The 27235-nt window shown below is 42.9% G+C and overlaps 1 protein-coding gene across 4 annotated transcripts in view; it reads left to right on the top strand.

Annotated features, from left to right (window-relative positions):
* LOC148507805 (G protein-coupled receptor 143-like) overlaps window positions 1–27235 on the top strand; it is a 79038-nt gene that overhangs the window by 9256 nt on the left and 42547 nt on the right. For 3 of the 4 annotated variants that reach the window (XM_088445531.1, XM_088445530.1, XM_088445533.1), the window contains exon 5: window positions 10933–11031. The exons of the other annotated variant lie outside the window; for it this stretch is intronic. In XM_088445531.1, coding sequence (XP_088301657.1) covers window positions 10933–11031 — 99 coding nt within the window. The remainder of the gene's footprint in view (window positions 1–10932; window positions 11032–27235) is intronic. 4 annotated transcript variants of the gene reach the window in all.

Below are 27235 nucleotides of genomic sequence, written 5' to 3' on the forward strand. Positions count from 1 at the left end.
AGGCTCACAGGGCTTCATAGGCCACGCCCCAAACACTATTTTGGCAGGTGTTTGAGTACTGCTGGAGTCCCGCTTGGCTGAGACTCGCTGCAAATTACAGGGGGATGACTGTCTCTTATCAGATAAGCAGTTAAACTAAGATTATTACTTTTGGTATTAACCTCGTGATATATGGTGGTCTCATAACATTGTTATGTATATACGAGGGTTGTCCAAAAAGTAATGCCTAAATGCTCATAACTCTGAAATAATATGCAACATTTATTTGAAACCTTGTCAGTTTGTAGTTTAATATCTGCTAGCTATATATGTATTTTTGTTTAGGTAGTCCAAGAAATACCATGGAATCCAATATGAAACAAAGAGCCATCATTGAATTTAAGGAAAAAGAAGGCTGCAGTGCTACAGAAACCCACAGAAGACTGAAAAAGTGTATGGTGAGCGTACAATTGACTATAGCAATGTCAGAAGGTGGATGAAGCGTTTTCAATCGGGAGAATCGTCCGTGTACAACAAACCTCGTGGTGGCAGACCATCAACTGCAGTGACAGCTGAGAACCAACCCAAAGTCGATGCCATAATTCAGAAAGACCGTCATATGACAATCAGACCATCAGAGATATCAGTGACAGGGGCAGAACTATGGGAGACAATGGAGGCGCCTGCCGCCGGGCTCTAGCTCTGAAGTGGCACCTCCTCCATTGTCCACAACATATTCACTCCACTTATGGCTGTAACTATGTACCCGGAGTGTACCGTCACGGCCGCCCAATACATGACACCCCTTCCCGGCACCTGAGAAGCCACCATACACTAGTGGAGAGCTCCATGTCAGACCATCAGCTGCTACCTTCTTGTATCTATAGCCTGTCTGCATGCAAATTGCTACATTACAGTGTCAGCGGCTGTGATGGGGGGAGGGGCACCAAATTATAACTTGCCTCCGGGCATCTGGGATGAACTTACGCCACTGATCAGTGATGAATTTGAATATAGCCATGGTACTGTAGAAACGCTAATCAATGATTTGGGATATCGTAAATGGTGTGCTAAATGGGTTCCAAAGCAATTAACCAGATATCATAAGGCCCAGAGGGTGGAAGTATGTAATGACCTTTTGGCCAACTTTGAAGCATACCCTGAGATGTTTTTGGAAAATGTCATTACAGGAGATGAGACTCGGGTATTCCTTTATGACCCAGAAACATAGGCCCAATCAAAGCAATGGAAACACCCAAGTACACCTAGGCCAAAAAAGTTTAAATCGCAGCGATCCATAAACAAAGTCATGTCCACATTCTTCTGGGATTGCCGAGGTGTTATTTTCATCGATTACTTGGAACCAAACCAATTAATCATCAGTGATCGATACATTATTACACTTAAGAAGCTGACAGAAGCCATCCGCAAAAAAAGGTAAACAATTCCACTGTCAAATGTCATCTTGCAACACGACAATGCCAGACCTCACACTTCGATGGCAACATCTACGGCCATTGCCAAAATGGGGTGGGCAATAATGCCACATTCACCATACAGTCCTGATTTGGCCCCTTCTGACTTTCATCTGTTTGGCCCTCTCAAATACTGTCTCCGGGGTCAACTTTTTGAAGATATAGATGTTAAAAACACCATACTTTCCTGGGTCAAACACCAACCACTGGAATTTTTCCAAAGTGGATTCACAGTTTGATTTGAGGGCAGATGATGAATTTTTTGAGTAGAGTCATTCTGTTACTAAGACTTCAAAGTATTTTACTGCAAATTTTCAAATCTGTATCTATAATAAAATTTGAGTTGTGAGCATTTAGGCTTTACTTCTTGAACAACCCTCGTATATTTGCAACTTTACTGCACTAGGAATTTCGGCAATAACATACATTTTTTTTGTACTGAAGATTCATTGTGTGCCTCCTTTTTTTTTTTTTTTTTTTTTTTTTTTTTGCAAGTGAATGTGGACTTCTGGAGTCTGTTTTTTTTGCATTTTAACAGGTGATTTAGAGCCTTATTAAGCCTCCACTCTTTTGCTGTGGTTTCAGAAGCAGTGCTTGTTCTGGATAAAAAAAAAGAAAAAAAAACAACCCTTCTTCTTTGTTTTTGTTTTTCTATTCAAACAGTGCTACACTTTTCCAGAGGAACTTAGGTAGCTATCTGTATTGGTTGGTGTTGTTTTTTCTCTCTAAGTATGGAGATGCCAGATAAGGGTTCCAAATACAGGGATCAGTCACTTTTTGCCACAGTTGCCTAAAGGTTGTATGGACCCAGGGTTGCTCTGTGCTGGTTGTTCACAGGGAGATTCATTACCGGGAATGTCTGAACAGTCTGTGATGCCTGATTGGGCTAGGTCTATGGCTGAGGCCATAGGTGAATTACGTCACTCTCAGGCAAATTACATGTTACCCTGTGCTCAAACTCCTGTTTTGTCTGATCCCTGGGTAGAGCCCAGATGGGCCCAGGATATGGGACGATGTCTCGCTGAGATGGCAACGTCCCTAAATAAAATGGTAATGTCAGCAGGGGGCCACAGCCACTAAGATGTTCAGGCCAGTCCTCAGTGGATTTTCCTGGAGATGAGGCTTCAGTCGCCTCTTCCCAGGAAGAAGGGGAATTGAATTATGACTGGGAAGACACCTCAAACTTGGAGAATGACTCCCATTCTTATTCAGGGGCATCTATGCTGGTAGATACGGTGCGTGAGATTTTGCATCTACAAGTAATGGCTATTCCAGTGATTAGTTCAGTTTCTTTCTTTAAATGTAAGAAGAAACCTGCATCTGTTTTCCCAGAATTTTCACATTTTGCAAAAACATTATAAGAAGCCTGGTTAAAACCTGATTCCAAATTTCATATTCCAAAGAAATTTAAATATCTCAATCCTTTTTCGGAAGCGGATACCAAGCTTTGGGAAATTCCACCCACTGTGGATATTCTTATTGCTAGGTTGGTCAGGAATACAGTTATCCCCACAACACAGCCTATAACACTTAAGGATCCTATGGATAGGAAGAATGAGGCTGTACTTAAGTCTATATTCACTCTCAGGAGTATCGCTGCAACCTGTTCTGGCCAGAGCCTGGGTGATAAAGGCTATCAATTCCTGGATAACCCAGATGATTGCTGGGTTTCAATCAGAGGTTTTGTCTGAAGCTAGTTCTTTAGCTGATCAAATTTTGGAGGCTCTGACCTATATAGGTGATGCTTTAATAGACACTATTCAGGTACAAGCTCATATTTCTGCTTTGGCCATTTCCACCAAACGTTCTCTATGGCTTAAAACATGGAAGGCAGACATACAGTGCAAGAATGCTTTAAGGCACTGCCTTTTGAAGCAGGTTTCCTGTTTGGTCCAAAATTATTTCTCCGGTCACTGTAGGTGAAAGTCCTTACCTTCCCGTATCGACAGCAAAATCTCCTAGGTCTCGTTCCTTTCATACCCAAGGCAGGGGAAGCTTTCAGGCCTTCCGGGGTAAACCTAGGGGTCCCCGTAGAGGTGCCTTTAGGGAGCATGGTGCTCCCGGCACCTGTTGCCCTGCTACTAACTCAGCAGGTTAGTCCACATGACTGTCAGGGGACTGGGACCCGACTTCTGGTGGGAGGCCGCTTACTCCAATTCCGGGAAACCTTGGATTCAATCCAGCCCGGAATTTTGGATAAGTGGACTGGTAACCAGGGGTTACATTTTAGATTTGGAGGGTTCTGTTCCAGAAAGATATATATATTTTTTTTTTTCTCCACTCCCTGTGTATGATTGCAGAAAGGCAACTCTCATACAGGCAATTTCTGTGCTCTCTGATTCCGGAGTAATTATTCCGGTTCCGGAACTACAGTAAGGCCTGGGGTTTTACTAGTCTTTTCTTCGTAGACAAACCAGATGGGTTGTTTCATCCCATTCTCCACCTCAAGGGGTTAAATCTTTATCTCCACTTTGAAAAATTCAAGATGGAGTCGGTAAGGTCAGTCATTTGTTCCATGGAGGAAGGGGAATTTCTGGCCTTCATAGATATCAAGGATGCCTACCTCCGTATTTCTGTATGGAGGGGTCATCAACATCTTCTGCAGTTTGCAGTGGGGCACCAGCATTTTCAATGCCAGGCTCCACCATTTGGTTTGTCCACTGCTTCCAGAGTCTTTTTATGTCACGCATGATCTCCCTACTCAGAAGTGTGTGTGGGGGGGTCAATGTGTTGGCTTATCTGCATGATTTGTTGCTAAGGGCACCTTTTTTAATATCTTTATTGCAACAACATATTCAAATTACCATAGGCACGCTCCAGAGATTCGGCTGGATCATCAATTTTCCCAAATCAAAATGAATCCCATCTCCGAGGATGGTATTTTGGGATCTTCTCTTCAACACCCAGTGTCAGTGTTTCTTATGCAGGCAAAGATACAGGATCTTCAATCCAAAATAAGGATAATTTTACAAATGCCTCATATCTCAGTCCTCTGGGCTATGCAGTTACTGGGAAAAATGGTGGCTTTGTTTTGAAGCCGTTCCTTTTGCCAGATTAAATGCCCGACCACTGCAAAACCAATTGCTTAATCGATGGGTAAAGTCAGACCCTCTATTAAGCAGGCAGATGTTCAGGTTATCTCTGCAGATCCGTCTGCCACTCCTATGATGGCTGTAGGATGCAAATCTGAACAGGGGTTGCCAATTGTCTGTAATGAATTGGATCATTGTCACCACAGATGCCCGCCTAACAGGCTGGGGGGCGGTGGTTCTAGACATGCACCGACATGGTCTTTGGTTCGTCCACTCACTACACCTGTAATTTGTATGGGCGAATTCAATAATGTCATGGATAGCTCCCTTGATCGTTGCAGAGAGTTGTCCACCTCCATGTCTTCTACCCCCTTTTTTTTTCAAATTTAGTTTGAGTTCGATTGATTGGATCTTTTTATGGTATGTCACCCCCATACTGTTCAATTCTATTGTCATTACTCTATTTATTTATTTTTTATTATTTATTATTATTTTTGTTATACCTTCTCCTGCTTAGATTTGGCGTTTTTTTTTCCCTGTACTTTCTCTAGGCAAATATTCTTTAGTCTAAACACTAGGAAATATACAAAAGAGTCCTCACTCATCTTTCCTGCAGTCGTGCCAAACATCCTTTCTCTGTTCTAAATAGCAAAGAAAATTCTTCTAATTGCCCAAATGACCTGCAGCTTACAAACCGTAACTAAGAGGGTGTACCCCACACCCTACAAACATAAAGAAATAAGAAAGTCACAAATAAGAAACCGTCCTGTAAGAGCTTTCACAAAAAGACCTGTAGGTGCGGAATTATCCTTTTATGAAATCCACCAATGTTCATCTTATCTTCCAACAATTCACATGAACACCTTCTCCTCTGTGTATATCTCTCTTGCTTTCATCACACGGTCCACATGTGTAGGGTGTATACAGCAGCTGGTGAGAACTGACGAAAGGCAGTACTTCTAAAGGGGACATTACCACTGGGGGCATTACCGCAGGGCATTACTATTTCAGGGGGCATTGCATAGGGGCACTGCATAAGGGGCACCACTACTGTGGGCACTGCATAAGGGGCACCACTACAGTAGGCATTGCATAAAGGGCACTACTGCTGTGGGCATTATGTGTGCTCCTTCCCCGCAGCGGCAGCCGGAGGCTGGAGTTCACTCCTGAGCTCCGGCTCCCACAGTGGGCTGGACACTATGGTAGAGACGTCATGACGTCTCTCCCATAGTTCCGAGGAGAAGCCAAGCAGACAGCAGTAGACGCGGGGCTTAAGGTAAGTATTGTGGGTGTTTTTTTTTCTTGTGCGTACGCGGCACTATTTCATGGGGCATTACTGCAGGGGGAATTACTTCTAAAGGGGGCATTACTGCAGGGGACATTTCTATTGGGGGCATTACTACAGGGGACATTACTGCTACAGGGGGCACTACTGCAGGGGCATTATTACTGGGGGCATGCATTGCATAGGAGGCACCGCATAAGGGGCACCACTCCTGGGGGCATTGCATAGGCACTGCATAAGGGGCACCACTCCTGGGGGGACTGCATAAAAGGCACCACTACAGTGGGCATTGTATAAGGGGTACTACTGTGGGCAGTATGTGTATTAGGGGCACTGCTACTGTGGGCATTATGAATAAGGGACACTACTATGTGGCGTAAATAGAATCAGGGGCACTATGTGCGGTGTAATGTGAATAAGATTGTGCTACTGTGTGGCGAGAGAATACTATTGTGTAACCACAGCCCTTTCTTTTGAGACCACGTCCCTTTTTTGGCACGCGCTGTCCCTTTTATTAAAGTATCGCCAAGGGAAGGGGGTGAGTTCCACCACTTCTCTAAGACCACTATAAGCACTGGTATCATAAGTATCTTCTCTGTATTATTTTAATTATTAATGACCGGGGAGGATCTGCCTCCCCTGACTGCACGTCCCTGCTTCCCACATGGGTCCCAGATCTGGGTCGGCACTTGCACTTGTGCCAGCAGGATCAGGAGTGAGGGGAAGCATAATTCATGCTGTTACATGAGACCGCCTCAGCCAATACCCATCAGCCTGATTATTATAGGCAATTAAATATGTCAATTGTGAAGGCTGACCGGGAGGGCCACGGCTTCACTGCACCAAGCCTATAAGAATCACCCTGATTCTTATTGGCTGCTCCTGGACATCACCATGATCTACCAGTCGAGTGTCAGGGGTCAATCACTATTGATGCTTTGGCCACTGTTCTAGTGACTAAATTGTGGCAGAAATGCTCTTTCTAGATGCCATAAACTGTGGGACAGATGGTGCCAATCCAGTTTCTGAGTTCACACGGAATATTCCTCTGATCTGTGGTGGCACTGGGGACACCCAGTGCAGCAAGAAAACCAAAAAGGAGTGTTTCCTTGCTAGGCGGGGGCGTGACCTCGCAGGATATCCCCGGTTTCATCACTCTGGGGGCGTGCCCAGCACTCCCGGAGATGCCGGGCTGCCCCCAGAGATTCTCCCTGCACTTCACTGTAATATTAGTGTGCAGGGCCCAGCTCCCTGTCACTGAGGAGGATCCGGCATTTTCATGTGACACCCGTTGCGGTTCACACCTTCCTAGTTATGCCACTACCTCTGATATATATTTCCCCGAGCTTTTGCTCTCTTTTAATGCTGTGCCCTGCACATTCCGTTATTTAATAGTCTTCTTCTTTAATGTACATCTTTTATTAACTGTGGGCCTGATTCAGACCCGCTCGCTAAGCTGCATACTCTCGCTGCTGTTGATGGTACGAAGCGTGTATGCATTGTGCGCATGCATCGCAGTGCGCATATGCATACCTTTGCGAAAGTTCACAATGTATTTGCTCACTGCACATAGACAGCCCAGCAAAGTGAGTGACAGGGAAAGCCGTTTGTAGGTGGTAACGGGCTGGCCATTAAAAAAGGGGAGTGGAGGTGCAAACGCAGGCATGCCTGAGCATCTCAACTGTGTTTTAGAGGTGTGCATAATTATAAGACAGCATCATAGTACACGTCACCTGGCTTGTTTTTACACTGAAGTGCTTGCGGCAGGGTATGGTCAACCTCAAGGGCTGCGATAGCATCCAATGTTACCCGATGTACCGATGGTTGCATACACTTCCTGAGCATGACGTGCACAAGTGGGCGTCTTAAAACAGGCTGGTGGTTGTCTGCATACACTGATCGCTCTCTAAGAAATACTGGGCATGCTAATGCATTGCTGTGCAAAAGCACTGCCTACGCAATTTGCATACACATCGTGCGAGCAATCGCATCTAGCAAGTGGCTCTGACTCAGGCCCTGTGTGCCTAATCCTGTTAGAACTCCAAATATGTCAATATTTTACATTGACATCTGCTATTCCTCTTTTTTATTCTGTTTGTTTTGTATTATAATTTGAAATGTTGTTAAAATCTTCATTAAAAAAAAAATAAATCATTATATTAGAAGACCAATAATCACTAATGTATATTGCATTATGGATTTTCCAAATTCCTGCTTTTAGGCTCATTTGCTTTGAATAAATAAATAATGAACTCTGGTAGGGACTCAGCCTACATACAATTTAATAATGCATATGAATGTTTTGTAACTCTAATAGAAAACAATGTTTGCAACATTGTAACAGTTTCCTGCATAATTATAAAAAAAAATTTACATTTTGATTGTTGTGATTACATATAATGCATCCTGGATATGACCAGGCAAATGCATGGATAATATAAATATAAATATATATATGTGTGTATGTATGTGTTGTCCTGATGACGGGGCTGAGACCCTGAATAATGTTTGACTACACGTGGATTTTTAATTAATTGCTGACCCTGTGTGTCTTTCATGTATATGGAGGATATTGATTTCCAGAAGGTGCACCGAAGCATGTTGTCTTTATTGAAGGAGTGCCGGCAGACGGAAAGTCTTAATAAATAAATATATATATATTACCAGTTATTTATATAGCGCACACATATTCCGCAGAGCATATATATATAATATATATAAGAATTTGTGTCCTCCTAATGTTGTTACTTTCTCTGTATGATTCCATGAATGTAACTGAAAAGTACAATACATTTTATTTCGATATTGAAACGTGTAGCTGTGCATATGAATTCTGGTCCCGTATTTTGTACAGGTGAGAAAAGTGCTACAATCAACCCGAGATGACCTGGCCCACTCACTTGGGTTTTGGTCCGATTCGTACTAATCTCATCACTTGATTACTGTGCCTTTCCTGGGTTACAGTCTTTTGATTGTACACCAACCCTTTAGCTAGCCTTAAGATTTTAAAGCATGTGCCATTGATGGGATTGCTCCGGGTTGCTGTGTACTCAACTTAGCTTGCACCCGTGTTCTCGCTTCTGCGTGTACCGGATCTGACCTATGATAATACTGTTTTTACCCTGACTTTTTTTATTTTGCCATTCATGGATTGATATACTGGCTTTGACTCTGGCTTGTTCTCCTACTATTTTATTAGCTTCAACCCATTCTCTGACTAATATATTGGCTTTGAACTCAGCTTGCTCTCACCATTCATGAACTGATTCGCTGGTAAAGACCCAGATTGTTTCCAGGATTTGTGTGGTATCCCAGTCATCACACACAAAATCTACAAGTCCAAATGGCTACTTTTATATAATGCTAGGAACATTATCTGTTTCAAGACACACCTACAGTCCACTATTACTTCACTGCACAGAGTTTCTGCACCATCCATCCTCTTGTGCTGATAAGTCAATTCCGATCCTTTACTTTCAGTGCAAGTATTATATTGCCTCTGTTATTGTAGTCTACAAATCATCTTGCAGTACCTTTTTATAATACACTGAAGTGCAAAAAGTCATGGGATAGCCGTATGTAATGGTAGGTGGTGTCACATCTTGGAACCGCCCAGACCTGCATCAGTCGTAATCTGACATTTTTTCAGTCAATTTGAGCACCGGCTAGGCTGCTCATGGCAAGGCGGCGTGAATTATCTGAGTTTGAATGGGGCATGATAGTGGGTGTCCGATGGATGGGACATTCCATTTCCAAAGCTGTGCGGACATTCAACAATCCTTGATCTACAGTGTATCGTGTGTACCAGGAATAACTTATGAAAAGCATTCTTGCCCACTGTGGACAGCGCAGTGGCCTACCACAGATGCTTAATGATCGTGACCAGCAACATCTGTCCAGAATTATCCGTAGTAGCAGACAAGCAACAGTGGCACAAAGCACATCCACATTCAATGCAGGAGATACCTGACTCATATACAGCCGGTCAGTGCAACGTTCTTTAACTTCAATTGGATATGGGAGCAGAAGATCCACCAGAGTGCCCCTGTTAAACAATACCACACCAGACACTCCGCCTCACCTGGGTGCTCTTGTCATCGCTAATTGGACCCAGGAGAACTGGCAACATGGCGTGGTCGAATGAATCCCGGTTTCAGTTGTTTCGTGCTGATGGTTGAGTTCAGGTGTGGTGCAGACCCCATGAGGCCATGGTACCCAGTTGTCAACACTGCACCGTGCAGGCTGGTGGCTGCTCCATAAAGGTTTGGGGTGTGTTCATGTGGCATGGGTTGGGTCAGCTGGTCAGCATGAACATGTCATTGACTGGTATCTGCTGCGTTTCATTGCTTGATGACCATTTGCAGCCCTTCATGGACTTCATGTACCCCCACAACTATGTAATATTCCAGCAGGATAATGCACTATGTCAACTCTCCCAAGTTGTCCAGAATTGGTTTGAGTAGCATCCTGGAGAGTTCCAATGACTGGTGTGGCCACCATGTTCACCCAAGCATCTATGGGATGTGGTGAGAAGGTCCATTCGCATCAAGATCCTGCACCTAAAAATATCAGAGAGATTGCTGCAGCCAAAAGGTTGAGGCTGAGCAATTGTCAGCTGGTTTAACATTAAAACCTTTTGTGGGGAGGACTAACTAGTAAGGCTGTATGTTTCCCTGACATGGTGGAGGAGACTGTCTGATATCTTAAGCTACAGGCGTTGCTCCAGAATTTGTAGGAATGAATGTGCTGAGCAAAGTGTAGGACAGTATAGCTGGTTTGGGGCACCTGGGGCCCAGTCATTAATCATAATTGCCACTAGAACCATAGCTTGTGCTGTTTTTTGTTTTTGTTTGGGATTTTTTTTTTTTGGAAGTCCCTCAATAGAATACAAAAATATCTTTGCTTTCGTTGATTTGTCCTCTGCATAAATAACTTTCCACAAACTAGTTTAATCTATATGTGGTGCGTAATCCCATAAATTTAAAAATTAAATGTTTATAACCTTTGTCAGATAATAGAAATTCTCACTAATATGCAAATTCCATTGACTGACTGCTGTCAGTGGTTTTTGTTTAGTTGCGGATCAGTTTCTGTGTTATATAATGTTTTGGGAAAAGAAAAGACAAAAGATGTCCAATAATTTATGATGTTTGTTCCTCAGGTTAGGGATACTCTGCACCGTTTTGTGTTATGGGGCCTCCAGCCTCCTATGTCTACATGGACTACTTATGTTGGCAATTCCTTCTGCATCTGAAACCAGGTAACCGAAAACTGTACCCACTATTCTGTTAATATCACATCTCTGCAGTGACTAGATAGTGGTAAATGTTTTATGTATTAATGTTCTGATTTGTTGTTGTGTGTTTTATGCAGAGTAGGATTTATGTCAAATTATCTCTAACAAAAAAAATCCCCACATAAACAACATTCCGATAGAGTTGGGAACACCTCAAGATGCATCCAGCCATGCACAAATAACCTAAGTGCCAGGCATATTAACACCCAACCAGGTCAGAAGCGCAAGAAAAGTTCACTTTCCATTTATTTGTATTTTTTTATACTATATAAAAAATATATCTACTACTAAGTTTGAGGATATCTATCTGATACAGATATACATTTTATTTTTATTATTATTATTATTATTATTATGAATCAATAGGGGCTTTAATAAAAATAAGTTATTGCCAGAGAAGTGAATAGACCCCTTCAGATTTATTTTAAAGTTTAGCAACAATATTGATGTCACATACTGAATTTGGATTGGTATGGAGCTAGCTATGGCTGTGTTTGGTGCGCTACTGTGGAATACTAGTTTAAATCTCACTACCTGGCATATGGCAATATGAAAAATGCGTATACACAGTTCACGCAACGTGTGATGCATACGCAATACCTTCCTATATTGTAACACCAACAGTATGCATAATAGTTGCTATCTTCATATCAAAATACAATGTGAATTACAGTGATAGATAGAGATATCTCTATCTATCACAGTATAATAACCTTATGTGAAAGTAAGTGAACACACACACACACACACACAGTTTCTGTGGTCCAACACACAAAAGTAGATATTGTGTTGAAAGTATATATAACATTATCACAGTGGTACAATATAGTTCAAGAAAGAGGTCAGAGTTACAAACCAGTATACATACGTTCGCATGCGCTCCCTGGATCCAGAGTACAGTCGTCACCAGATGACTGGTAGAATACAGCTACTGCTCTCTGGATCAGGGGAGCCTAATTTATACAGTTAAATTATGGGTGTGTATATTAACAGGCTGTGTCTTCTTCCATTGGTCCAGGGGCGGGACGTTTCCAGTTCACTAGGAGTCATTGGTTGGTTCAAACAGTGGGCAATGCCTAGACTCAAGATGCTGTTACAGGAGTTCACCTCTTGGTTCCCTCCGAAAGCTAGTTCAAATCAACCATCATTATATGCGATATTAAACATAAATCCGACATTGTCGCACATTGCAGCAAGCAGATATTAGCAATCTATTCGCAAACATCGGATTACTGCTAACACAATTCTGTACATTATGACCCCAAACTCTATGTTAATATGTGGTTCCATCCCTGGACTATATGTATAGCTGTTTTTCTTCTCTTCAATATATATATTTGTATTTTTGGTGGTGTTATCATAGAGGATATATGCAACCATTACAGTGGTACAATGGTTATAGTAAGATAATGAAAGGAAAGTTTGGTTTGAAGAAATGCCTCAAAATGCATTGGGAACAATTTATGTTAGATTAATGTGTGGCCAATCAAATTAATCTTTCACGGCCACAAGGGGGAACTGTTACCGCAGCTAGCTGGTAATCAATTGTAAAATTAAATATACTTTAGGAATTTGAGGATGAGAGACATTGCCAGAACTAAATCACCATTGTTACTTTAGATATAGTGTGTGCGTGTATATGTGTATATATATAGTGTGTGTGTGTGTGTGTGTGTGTGTGTGTGTGTGTGTGTATATATATATATATATGTATATATATATATGTATGTATGTGTATGTGTATATATATATATATATATATATATATATATATATATATTTTTTTTTTATTTTTTTTTTTAAGCATTAAATCGGTTTGAACATACTGTCTAAGTTAACTGTTTAGTAGCAAGCATGTAGATGTATTTGTTTCACAATGAGACTATGGGTCATTGTATGAGAGACAGATGTTTTTTCCTGCTTAGATCGCTTACAAATGCACACAGATAGTGGTATGCATAGGTGTATGCCTACAGTTCTAATCAGAATCAAAGCATTGTATCTTTGGTAATTATAAACTGACATGTCTATTGTCCAGTATGGGCCAAAAGAGGAGTCATGACCTAAGCAGACAAGCTTATTTACTCATCAAACACAACCAAGTAAATGAGGATTATTAATGAATAGAAATACCACCTTTTATGACACCCTGTCTGCTGGGGGACAACAAGCTTTATTGTTTACGAAACCTTGGAATTTGTTACTTAACATGGTGTCAATAGAATGGAATAAGGTTCAGTGATGTGTGTGTATAGATCACAGAAATATATACAGGTTATGGCTTTTTGAAATATGCCATGAGAATATGCCAGTTAATGTTAAAGATCTGGGATATGAGTGTATTTAATATTTTCGACTTTGACACTACAAGTCACGTTAAACACGCCTGATTAAAATGATAAGCGGCAGGCCTATATTCTGTGTGCAACTGCGGTTATATCTGCATGTGAAATGCTATGTTATAGTATCAGCAGCTGTGACACTGTAACGTAGCATTTCGCATTCAGATACAGCTGCAGTTGCACACAGAACATAGGCATGTTGCATATAATTTTAATCACCAGAAGCTGCTTGTGCGTCCTATTCACATCGCTTTACGAATAAGACTAATTTTAAGGGTAAAACTTGCACGAAAAGACGCTCAGCGCTACAGAGTCTCCTCACGGCATGGTGAAACTAGAAGGGTTGTTTAGCGCGCAAGAAGGCTAGATGTATGTGAACACATTTGTATGGAAGTTGTTTCAAAGAAAAACAATCTTGTGGAGCGCTAGTTAAAACAGATGACCACACTGATTTGTATAAAGATTTAATGAAAAATAGTAAAAAATAAATAGCATGAACCACAGTAATAAAGATTAACCAGTGAACTTCAATTAAAAGTAATTAGGGACCATAAAAAGATCTCTGTAACGTGGTAGTTCACCAGAGTCGTTATGAATAAATATCCACTCCTGAATTGCAGGTATTCCTCTAAGTATGGGTAATTCGTAAGGGAAATGTGCATGAGTATGCCCACATAAGGGATATGATAAATCGCATGTAAACTGCCGTCTGAATTGAGCCCATTGTAGTGGAAGACAGTCCAGTACCTGGTAGAACACCGGGATCCGTTCCCAAAGGGGACCTGGCGTTGTACACTTGCCGGGCTGACTTGTTTGAGCCGCCCGTTAAATCAGTTATATAGATCTGTCCTGTCAGCGCACCTTCATTTAGTATATTTTAAATTGTTTCAAGTTCTGGAAAAAATAAACTACAGATACTCTATGGCCTGGTCATTATTCAACCTCTGTTTGTGCAGCTTTACCGAAACACTACCTACATTTGTATGGCTTTCCAAGCAGCAGAAACCAAACGCCTGCTGTGCAAAATAGGTTCAGTGGGGGGGAATTAACAGGGTTGCAGTACAATACAGGTACTGTACATATACCACACCTGAAGTAATTTTAGTCTGGATTATAAATATGGTCATCTAGTGTCAGAGAGAGTCCATATACTTGAAGCTAGTACCAGTGTGCCTTTTTTAAAGTATGACCTTAATTACTTTTAGGAAAATTCGAAAGCCTAAAAATCAATTCCATACATTGAAATGGCAGAAGGATAGGGAAGAATACAGATGTCCTTTATACACCTATGTGTTTGTGCCATGTGATGCGATTTCTGCACTGTGGGCCTGATTCAGACCCGGTCGCAAGCGCTGAGCGCTCGCAACCGGGTTGCTGGTGGCCTACAGCGCATGCGCACGACGGAGCTGGCTCTGTCGTGCGCATGCGCGTAACCCGGCTTGCGACGGGCACTCCGTCGCTCCGGATCTCGCACCAAAGGGGGTGAGCTGTCGATATTGAGTGACAGCTCGCCCCTTTTGGTGGGCGGGCCGGGGGGGGGGTGGCTGCCCAAACGGAGGCGTTCCCATGAGAACACCTGCCGTTTGGGGGCGGCCCCACTGACATCACAAGTGATGTCAGTGGAGAGCTTCCGGCTCTTTTAGAGCCGAAAGCTCTCTGGGGCTTGCGATGGGCGAGACCCTACCACAAGGGTCTTGTCGCAAGCCCGATGGTCTTGACCATCGCAACCATCATCCTGGTCGCTTGCAATAGCTGTGGGTGGTCACCCACAGCTATGCAAGAGGCCGCTCCAAAAAAAAAAAAAAAGCCCGGCCCTGATTCAGAGCGAGCGGCTCTGAATCAGACCCTGTGTTTCCTAGATTGTTCATCATACTTTGCTTATAGTGTACTAGATTTTAAGGATTAGTATTTGTCACAAAATAGTTTTATATAAAGTTGCAGATTAAGCATAACCATGGATGGCACGGGTCCTTCATATTGGACCTGTATTCAGGGGTGTAGCAAGGGTGGTTCCAGTGGAGCATGTGCTTCGGGCGCCATCCATGGTTCTGGAATTCATGGGGCGCTGCACAGTGCGACATTCGCCTGTTATTTTTATCTCTGTTTGCTCTATATCCTAAATAAGTTATGGATCTGAGATGCGTTTCTACATTTCATGCTCCCTCAAGCTGCCCAGATTGCCTCCCCTCCGGCCCTCCCTCCTCTGTGATCATCTTCTGTCACCTCCCCTTTCCTGTTAGATTACATGCACTTCTCACCTCTTTAATTCCTTCCCCTCTCTACCCTGTGATTGGCTCTTTGCCCCTGTTCGCTCCTTTCTTATTGGCTTCTGTCACCACCCCTCTCCTCTCCTTTTGTTTATTGGCTTCTGTCATTGGCAGGGCCATCTCTTCCATTGGGCTATGACATGCAATTTCTCCGGGCGCCATCGTTCCACGCTACTCCTGTATTTCTATCTTCGATTGTGTACTCTTTACTCAATTCTACTACTTTTTCCCTCCCGTTGTGCTACTTTTTTACTCTATTTTGCATTTTGGTTCACTTTTAGGGGTCTATGTACGAAGCCTCGGAGAGAGGAGCTGATTGGTTGGTACTTTATCTCCATCCACTTTTATCTAACTATCACTTTACAGGCTAAATGAGTTAGGAGCTGGTTGGTTGGTACTTTATCTCTGTTCACTTTATCTCCATCCGAGGCTTAGTAAATAGACCATTATGTTTGAAAAATGGCAGGAGCTGATTAGTTGGTACTTTACCTTCATCCACTTTATCTTTCTCCAAGACTAAAGGCGCATGTCCACTACAGGATGCGCTCCATGAGCGGTATTGTGTAGTGTGCTCAATGTCATTAACGACATTGTGCACCCACACTGAACGATATTGTTCAGTGATATCACCCTCCCTCATCCCTGTACTTGCAGAACCTGACAATATTGTCCGGTTGCCCTGCAAGTATGGGCGATGAGCGCGCATCGTTGGTCGTTGACTGCATATCCACTGCCAGATATATTGAATGATATCGTTCTCGTTCAAGCGTTCATTTTAGTGGCTAGTGGATACGCGGCATTAAGGATCTATTTATTAAGCCTTGGATGGTAATAAAGTCAACAGAGATAAAGTACCAGCCAATCAGCTCCTAACTGCCATGTCACAGGCTGTGTTTGAAAAATGACAAGAACTGGGTGGCTGGTACTTAAAGTCAATGGAGATATTCTCCATCCAATGTTTAATAATAGACCCCTTAGTACATAGACCAAGTAGTATACTATGGGGTCTATTTACTATGCCTTGGATGGAGAGTACCATCCAACCAGCTCCTGTCATTTTTCAAACACAGCCTGGATGCTGTGTGCGCAGCGTAGCCTCGCGGGTGGGGTCCACACGGGAAGGGGGCATGGCCTCACGGCCGAACCCCCCATGGTCCCTTTATTACTGGGGGCAGGAGGGTGCCGGAGGTGTGAATTGCCCTGTGTGCAGTGTCGACCAGCTCCCTCAGTCTCAGGAGCAGAGTGCTGCACTTAATTATACAGTGCAGCACCCGGCTCCTGTCACTGAGGGAGGGGTCTGCACCTTGGTGTCACCCCTCTGCGGGTGACACTCGGCTGCGGCCCGCACCCCCTTTGTGATGCCACTGCCTGTAACCTGACAGTTGGGAGTTGATTGGATAGTTCTTTATCTCCGTTCACTTTGTCTCCATCCAAGGCTTAGTAAATAGACCCTTAAGTCCTTAGAATTAGAGTTTTGACACGGCTAAATCAGTCTGTGGCGTGCTAAACGGGGCTGTTTGAAGCGATTTCAGAATAGGTGTATGTGCAGGGGTGTCTTTAGAGAGGAGGGGGCCATGTGCATCCCCCGTCAGGGGTCCCCTCTGCTCACGAGCGGCCGGCCACTGCAGAATCAGTAGACTCTGGGCACTAGAGTGTGCCCAGAGTCTACTGTGCATGTGCAGATCACCGGGAAAATGGTTTCCGCACAGCGCATGCGATTTCCGAGCATGCACAAAATGCCGGAAAATGGCCATGGCAGCCATTTTCCAGCGTTTTCAGCAGCGCTGAGAGACCTGACATGGGACCTCAGAGGTAAGTTTTAGATAATATGGGTACAGCACCTATTATAGATACGCCCCTGTGTACGCGGACACATTTGTAGGGCATGTAACCAAAGCATCCAAGCAGTAAGCACCTTAGATTTTAGATTCCTCAAAGTAGCCCCCTTTTGCTTGGATGACTGCTTTGTACACTCTTGGCATTCTCTCAATCGGCTTCATGAGGTTGTCTCCTGGAATGGTTTTCCAACAGTCTTGAAGGATTTCCCAGATGTGCTGAGCACTTGTTGGCTGCTTTTCCTTCACTCTGCGGTCCAACTCATCCCAAACCAGCTAAATTGGGTTTAGGTCAGGTGATTGTGGAGGCCAGGTCATCTGACGCTGCACTCCATCACTTTCCTTCTTGGTCAAGTAGCCCTTACATAGCCTGGAGGTGTGTTTGGGGTCATTGTCCTGTTGAAAAACAAATTATGGTCCCAGTAAGCGCAGACCAGATGGCATGGCGCTGCAGAATGCTGTGGCAGCCATGCTGGTTAAGTGTGCCTTGAATTTTTAATAAATCACCAACAATGTCACCAGCAATGCACCCCTACACCATCACACCTCCTCCTCCATGCTTCACAGTGGGAACCACACATGCAGAAACAATCCGCTCACCTTCTCTGCATCTCACAAAGACACGGCGGTTGGAACCAAAAATCTGAAATTTGGACTCATCAGACCAAAGTACAGATTTTCACTGGTCTAATGTCCATTCCTTGTTTCTTGGCCCAAACAATTCTCTTCTTGTTGTTCATCCTCAGTAGTGGCTTCTTCGCAACAATACGACCATGAAGGCCTGATTCACACAGTCTCCTCTGAACAGTTGATGTTGAGATTTGTCTGCTGCTTGAACTCTGTGAAGACTTTATGTGGTCTCTAATCTGAGATGTTGTTAAGTAGTGGTTTCTGAGGCTGGTAACTCTAATGAAGTTATCCTCTGCAGCAGAGGTAACTCTTGGTCTTCCTTTCCTGGGGCGGTCCTAATGAGTCAGTTACATTACAGCATTTGATGGTTTTTGCAACTGCACTTGAGGATACATTCAAAGTTCTTGAAATTTCCATATCGACTGACCTTCATGTCTTAAAGTAATGATGGACTGTTGTTTCTCTTTACTGAGTTGAGAGGTTGGTGCCATAATATGGATTACAATAGTAGTCAAATAGTGGTGTCCACTGTGGTACTAACCTTACCTCTACACAACACAACCGAAGGTCTCAAACACATTAAGAAGGCAAGTCATTCCACAGATTTGTCTCTTGACAAGGCACACCTGTTAATTCAAAACCATTCCAGGAGATTACCTCATGAAGCTGATTGAGAGAATGCCAAGAGTGTGCAAAGCTGTCATTCAATCAAAAGGGGGCTACGTTGAGGAATCTAAAATATAAAACATATTTTGTTTGTTTAACACTTTTTTGTTTACAACATAATTCCATATGTGTTCTTTCAAAGTTTTGATGACTTCAGTACTAATCTACTATGTTGATAATAATTGAAATAAACAAAAACCATTGAATGAGAAGGTGTGTCCACACTTTTGCGTGTGTGTGTGTGTGTATATATATTTATTTCTACACACAATTATACCATCTCCGTTCAAACAAGCAGCGGCACTCGGTGTAGTTTCAAATAGAAATATGTATTCGTTACATCAAAAAGAAGTCCAATATTTCGGGGCTCAGAACGCCCCTTTGTCAAGGTGAGCAGGTGTGCATCAAGAAAAGAAGTGAAAGGCTTACCTTAATATGAGTGTAAAAGTCGCTGTGCGGTTGCCCTGCGTGTCTCACGCGGATGACATCACTGAGTCGGCAGCGTCACGTTGCCATGGACGCTGTCAGGTAAAGCAGTGCGTCTCCACAAATTAGAGTAGATTGTGAAGTAAAACACCTAGCGTGAGGAAAATTAGATAAAAAGATAAAGAAAAGATAAGACAAGGGTTGCAAAGAGGAAATGCTCTGTGTTGTTAAAGGCTATTGTCTCCAAGAGGGAAAAAATAAAAAATAGATAAATACATGCAAGAATGTGATCAGGAATAGAAATCACTGTGGCATGGTAACAATATATGATGGAACTGAGGCTATGATATACACTGGTCTTATTTTGGCCAAGGACATCACATCATAGTTAAGAGGTTCAGGAACTGAGTTCCTGCTGAAAATTAGTACTGGATTTTATAATTTATTATTGTCCTAGCTGTACATTTTCCTGAATTTGCTTTAGTTCTTCACAACATTATTTGTCAGTGATGGGTTTGACCAGTAGAGGGCACTATAGTATTAGGCCGGGAGAAGAAACTTCTTCTGTGCTTGTGGAGCTGCATGGAGGAGAAAAAAAAAATTAAAACCTGCAGGAGGAGGTAACCGAAACAAAAGCAGCTTATAGCAGAAATACTGGCAGTCCTTTGCACATGGAAAAGATGCAATACAATCTATAATAATCTTTGCTTCAGCTGGTTTTTAATTTGTGTAAATTAACATTCACCCTCTGCATGTAGTAAGCAATCACATACAGTAATTGTACCGTCAATTTTGCTAGCCTATAGGACATTTCCCTAGAGGGTGAATTTACCCTAGATTGACAACTAGATAATAGTCCTCACCTTCCAGGTAACCTGCTACCAATTTGTCATTAGCGTGTTGGACTCTCCCTGCAGGAATTTGTCAGCAATTAATGTGTAATGATACTCCGATTCGTTTCTGCTGAATGTTTGGCCAAAGGGTAAGGTTCATGAATAGAGATTTAGAAGTTTTGTCCCCCACCAGGCATGATGGGGGATAGTTGATGAAGCCAGTCCAGCACTGCTAAAAATAATAAAAATTACACATTGGTATGCAAAAAGTGTTTTAGGGATATGGGCACATTAAGGCAATTTGTGTATCGCGTCAAGCCCCCCATCCACTTAGAGTATGAGCAGCATACGGGAAGGTGGTCTACATTCCCAGGGGTCTCCTGGATATTATGGGAGAGCCGGCCTGCATGCCTATAATTCATCATCCTTCCCCTACCTCTCTATCCTTTCTCATCCCTTACTGCTTCTCTAACTACTTGGAGTCTAGATTATAATCTGATTTTTGCAGAGCTTTGATAAATAAACTGAGGCCACAATACACAATGATGAGGTCACTTCGTTTAGGAAATCATTTCTGCTTGGATTTACTGAAAAGTAAAGTGAATGTAATATATCCAGTTTGGGAAAAAAAATAATATAATCTATATCAGCTATTCAAAGGGACAATATCCTCAAAATTCTTTTGTAGTAGAACATTCTTTAAATATTTATTTTTTAAATGGAAACTGTTCTATTTGTGTTTGTAGATGTGTCCACATACAACTAATGTCTATACGGTGCAAGACGCCTGGCGTGCCTGAGCCGTACCGAGTGGTGTAACATAACACCTTTTTCTTTACATTTTGCCCTCATTGCAGACTCTGCTAAACGCCACCCAGTGTACTAGTGAAGCTTGGCTGCAACTTTAACCGCTCAATAATTAATTTTTAAACATGTACAGTACAAATTTGCAGATGAGGCACAATGAAACTTGGCCTGAGAAAAAACGGCGACTGCTGCATCATAGCATTTCTTACACAGACTCAGTTGCACACAGATGCACAAATGTCGCACATCAAATTGATCAGTGTAATCTAGCAGGGTAGTTTTGTCGCCTCCAGTTGTTTTATGCAAATAAGATGCACATTTTGAGCCAGAAAGACGAGTATTATGCCCAGGACCTGGCACGACAAGAGGGAATGTTTGGCACGACTGAAGCCAGTCTATGAGGACACATCTATATTTGTGCACGGTCAAAACATAACAAAATAAAATTAGTTTCTCATGTTATATTGGGGGATGCTGGAATACTGTGTGTTGGAACCGTGTCTACCGGCCACCTTTCACTTCGGAAAGCACATAGAAAACTGCGGGCCTGAATCGGACCCGTTCGCTAGGCTGCGTTCGCACACAACAGTCAGCTGCCAAAGTATGCAAATCCTGCAATCGCTTGCAAGACATTAGCACGCCAACTATGTCTTGCCGCGTGATCACAGTATGTTACAAGACGCCCACTTCCCCTTATTAAATACGTCATCTGAAATCAGAATGGTTGAGAGGTATGGAAAATTCTATGTGTATTAATTGATCCAGTGATGTTGCAGCAATCTCTCTGCTTTATGACCTCCCTGTATATGGTCCCATAATGACACTGCCCACTAGGGGTATAGGCCATCTAACTGGCGACCTGCTTTCATGCGTTAACCAAGCAAAGACTTGCAAATTTTTTTTTTTATATATCATTGTGTAATTTTCAAGCTACTTTAAAAAAAAAAAAACTTTCAAAATACACTTCTAAACACCCACCTACAATCTTAAAAAAAAAAAAAAATTCACCTGATATTCACTTTTACACACGAAAGTAACTGGTTGCAGGATTTTTTCTCACTGTGAATGTGTGTTTGTTTGTCAGACACACTAGTTAGCAACAACTGTAATTCAGTGTAAACAGTCTACTGTGTGTATGTCAGACATAGTAGCATCTGCAATCTACTACTGCAAAGCAAAAATGCTGTTGTGTTTGTTTAGTGTATGGTTGTTAAAATGAGCTTGCACTTGTTTTTCACAAGGATATATCAATATCTGAAATCTTTACACTGCCGTTTATAATATACTAGCTGGGGCACCCGGCGTTTCCTGGGATTTTAAGAATGTTTGTTTACACATCATCCTCCAACAAATCTCTCCTTAGACATCCCTCACGAAAAGTGTGACAAACTTCTGCATCCACAGTCCTAAGGTCTTCGAAGGAAGTAAGACCTGTAACGGTGTAAAGCAAACTTCGGAGATAGAAGCTTTCAAAAATTGTCGGATGTACAGTGTAAACACGGCCAAGAGCTTCTGTTGCGCTGATACCAGGGTGACTGTGTACTTCCTGGTTGCTGGATTGCACTATGAAATGCACAGCAACTACTTCCAGTTCCTTGTGCAGTTGTTTCCGGCATTCAGGGTCTCCACGGGGTAAAAAATTCATCCATTTGGTTTTACCCTTCAGGGGCTGACAAAGGAATGAACCGGAAGTAGCCTCTGTGCGTTCCATATACAATACAGGCAGTGGCAAGGAAAGGCTGACAATGGCCTTTATATGCGAGTAGTGGTCCTGCTACTGCTCTGTCATGCACTAGAATGCCCATTGTGAAAGTCAGGTCCAAACAGTCAGGCATCTTCTGTAACCTTGCATGCAACACCTTCTCTCGGAGTCTAGATGTGTCACCTTTAAAAAGCAAATCAGGGCACAAACTTTCGGCTGAAGAACAAACTGTGTGTTCACAGATCCCTGAGGAGAGTCTAAAGGTGTCCACGTATGCTATGTTTGATTCTGACATTTCTGAATCTGACACTATAATCGTAGAGCAGCCTCCTTCCACTATTTCTGAACCAACAGCAAATGTGAGAATAAGAAGAAAAAGTAATGATGATGATGGGTTAGGCATAGAAATTGAGGATGCAACGATGGAAGGGCAACAGGATGAGGGGGATAATTGTATCTGACACTAATGAGGCTGTGGATGATGAGCTGGAGAAGAAGTTTATAAAATTCAGGAAGAGGTTGTTTGTGTCAAAGTAATGGTGCATACACACAGTCAGATGATCAATTTTACCAACGATTTGAACAATTTCTGACTGCATTAAAATGAATGGAATCATCCAAATCTGACTGCAAACACATCAGATGTTAGATATCGTTATCTGACAAGCGGGAATGCGCATCGTTCATCTGACAAACATGTCAGATTTTCCTTCAGCTATCAACGATTGAACGATTTTTAAAATCGTTATTGTACAGATCTGAAGGAAAATCTGACCGTGTGTATGCACCATAGTCAGTCACCAGTGGCAGCAGTTATTGCCAGTGATAGGAAGGTCATTGTCATGCTTGGGCATAAGATAAAAAAAAGCCACTTCTTCTTCTCAATGGAATAATGTTTACCCAAATCTCAACAATTTGTCCAAGGCATCTGTATTATATGTAGTGCCAAAGTAAGTAGAGGTAGGGACGTTAACCTTCTAGGCACTTCCTCCCTGAACCAAGAAGACAAGTAGTTTTAAACAATAATTCACTGTAAAACAATCATCATTTACAAGAGGAAACAAGTATGACAGCTGCCATCCAGTTGCACAGTGGATCACTGAAGCCATGATGGCTATGCTATGTTGGCATGAGATCTGCGTAATTTTTTGCCATCAATGCATCTGGTTTTACATGCTTAGTTGAGGTAATGTATCCATGCCACCAAATTCCATCTGAATTCTTTTTAGTCTGGAACATCAAATCCTCACCTCACTTTATAGAAAAGAAAAAAAAATGCTTTGCCTAGAAAATGCCATTGTACAGATATGTGGACAAGTGGTACTGGTCAAACTAAGGATTACATGACTGTGACAGCCCACTGGGTGGGTGTATCGCCTTCAGCAGCAGTATCTAACACACAATGCCAGCTCATTCAGACAGGCTACTTTCTGTATCACTGGCTTCACTAAGAGGCATACTGGTGTCAATCTGTCGGGAAAACTCAGGGATGTGATAGCAAAATCGCTAAGACTCTCCTCAGGATTGGTCATTTGCGTTAATGCAAGTAAATTTGCATGAGCATTACAACTTTGTCAATTTGAACATGTACCATGTTTTGCGCACACAAACTTGGTTCAGAATTTATTTTAAAAAAATGACCGGTCCATGCAGGACATGCTGACCGTGGCCCGTAAAATTTCTGTCTGTTTTCAGCAATTGCATGTAGAAGACTGCAGCAGCTGCAAGAACAGTATAATTTACTATGCCACCAACTAAAGCAAGAGGTAGTGACCTGGTGGAATTCCACCCTTTTATATACTTCAGCGACTGGAGAAACTGCAATAAGCCATCCAAAAGTATACATCAAGCCATGACATAGGGAGAAGGGGGACAAGTTGCCACCTTGCTGCAGCACACTGGAGAATACTCTTGGTTTTATGCAAGCTACTGAAAGAGGAGGTGAAATTAAATAATTCTACTAAGGATGATGCACTTGTAGATCAAGTTCTTTGTTCGCTTCACCAGGACTCAAGGGTTTGCAACATCTTGCAATTGGATCAATACATTTTGGCACCCACGTTTGATCCTAAGTTTAAGTCCTATGTAATGTCTTTCTTTCCAGTGGACAAAGATCTTGAGATGCAAAGAGCAAGTTGTCATTGGCACATGACACAATGTGACATCTCCTGCTTCACCACCTGGTTATGATGATGAGTCAACTCAGCTGATCAGAGTGAAACATTATGACATCTGGTTGGTATGATACACCAGAACTATTGCATAAGACCCCTAGAACAACACTACTGATGACTTCTGCCAATAACAACCTACTATTTCACAGAGATGCTCTCACTGGTACAGAGATGCTGCAAAGTCTTTAATCTCAAGGTAGTAGGGGTTTATACAATTTACAGGTGATCACAGGGTAAGGCTGGAGTAGTAGAGTACAATATGTGAAAACTTTTCGTGTTTTGGATCTGGCTCTTTCTTCGTGTTTTGGATCTGGATTGGTTTTGCCAAAACCACCCTTCGTGTTTTGGGTTCTGAGTTTTGTTCTTTGGATCTGTATTTTTTTGAAAAAAAGCATAAAAACAGCTAAAATCACAGAATTTATGGGTTTTTCTGCTCCTATGCTATTATTAACCTTTAATTTCCAGTCTATTCTGAACACCGCACACCTCACAATAGTGTTTTTATATCCAAAAGGTTGCACCGAGGTAGCTGGATGACTATGCTAAGCGACATGAGTGGGCGGCACAAACACGTGACCCATCTAGGAGTGACACTGCAGTGGCAGACAGGATGGCAGTTTGAAAAACTAGGCCCCAAACAGTACATAAATGCAAAGAAAAAAAAGAGGTGCAAGATGGAATTGTCCTTGGGCCCTCCCACCCACCCTTATGTTGTATAAACAGGACATGCACACTTTAACAAACCAATCATTTCAGCGCCAGGGTGTGCCACACGACTGTGGCTGAAATGATTGGTTCGTTTGGGCCCCCACGAAACAAGCTGTCAATTAATCTTTCCCTGCACAAACTGGCTCTACGGAGGCAAGATGTCATCCTCCTCATCCACCGATTCCTCACCCTTTTCAGTGTTGTGTACATCCTCATCCTCACAGAGTATTAATTCGTCCCCGCTGGAATCCACCACCACAGGTCCCTCTGTACGTTCTGGAGGCTGGTCTCCCTGGAAGAGTTTATAATTCATATTTATGAACATCATCTTCTCCACATTTTGTGGAAGCAACCTCCTACGCCTTTTGCTGACAAGGTTCCCGGCTGCACTAAACACTCTTTCGGAGTACACACTGGAGGGGGGGAAACTCAGGTAAAATAGAGCCAGTTTGTACAGGGGCCTCCAAATTGCCTCTCTTTCCTGCCAGTACAGGTACAGACTGTCTGACACGCCTACTTGGATGCTGTCACCGATGTAATCCTTTAATAGACAGACGCACGCTTGTCGCTGCTGCTTTGAGGATGCAGGTGCGGCTACAGCCCACACAATTCACAAAGACAGAAAAAAAAAAGAAGAATTTTTTTTATTTTGTTTGGAGTGCACTTTGGGGGTTACAGCACCCTTTAACGGACAAGCCAGCCGGCCCTTTACTTATGATACAGGTGCAAGCAGTCGCTGAATGGTGAAAGTGGCCAGAAATTTTTCGGGCCACCCAAAGCGTCTCCTGCACGCCCCTGTTGCTTTTCAGAAAATTCTGCACCACCAAGTTTATTGTGTGAGCAAAACATGGGAAGTGCTGGAATTTGCCCAGATGTAATGCCCGCACAATATTGGTGGCGTTGTCAGATATCACAAATCCCCAGGAGAGTCTAAGTGGGGTAAGCCACTGGGCGATTATTTCCCTCAGTTTCTCTAAGAGGTTGTCGGCAGTGTGCCTCTTACTGAAACCGGTGATACAGCGTAGCCTGCCTTGGAACAAGCTGGCGTTTCTGAGATGCTGCTACTGGTGACACTGCTGTTGTTGCTGCGTAAGGTGATACATCTACCCAGTGGGCTGTCACAGTCATATAGTCCTTAGTCTGCCCTGTTCCACTTGTCCACATGTCCGTGGTTAAGTGGACATTGGGTACAACCGCATTTTTCAGGATACTGAGGACACTTTTTCTGACGTTTCTGTACAGTCTCGGTATCTCCTGCCTAGTGAAGTGGAATCTAGACGGGATTTGGAACCGGGGACACACTACCTCCATCAATTGTCTAAATCCCACTGCACTAATGGCGGATACGGATGCACGTCTAACACCAACATAGCAGTCAAGGCCTCAGTTATACGTTTTGCTTCAGGATGAATGCTGTCGTACTTCATCCTCCTCGCTAAGGACTGTTGGAGGGTCAATTGTTTAGTAAAAGTAGAGGTGTTCCTACTTCCTCTCTGGGATGATGAACGACTCCCAGCAGCAGCAGCAGTAGGCGTAGCAATGCAGGATCCGCCGGTGGAATCCTGGATAGGAGAGTCAGTCATGCCAGTGACATGGCCTGCAGGACTACTTCCGATCCTGACTAAGGAGGAAATTGACGAGGAGGGAGTTGACTGTGTGGTTTGCAGGCGCTTGGATACAACAGGACGACGGGATTTAGGTGTCCCTGGACTGCTTACGGTCTTAGCCAAAGTTTCTGAACTTGACAGTAACTTTTTATGAACGCGCTGCAGGTGCCT

The sequence above is a fragment of the Taudactylus pleione genome, unplaced genomic scaffold (assembly GCF_031769625.1).
Source record: "Taudactylus pleione unplaced genomic scaffold, aTauple2 ptg000381l, whole genome shotgun sequence".
Classification (NCBI taxonomy): Eukaryota; Metazoa; Chordata; class Amphibia; order Anura; family Myobatrachidae; genus Taudactylus; species Taudactylus pleione.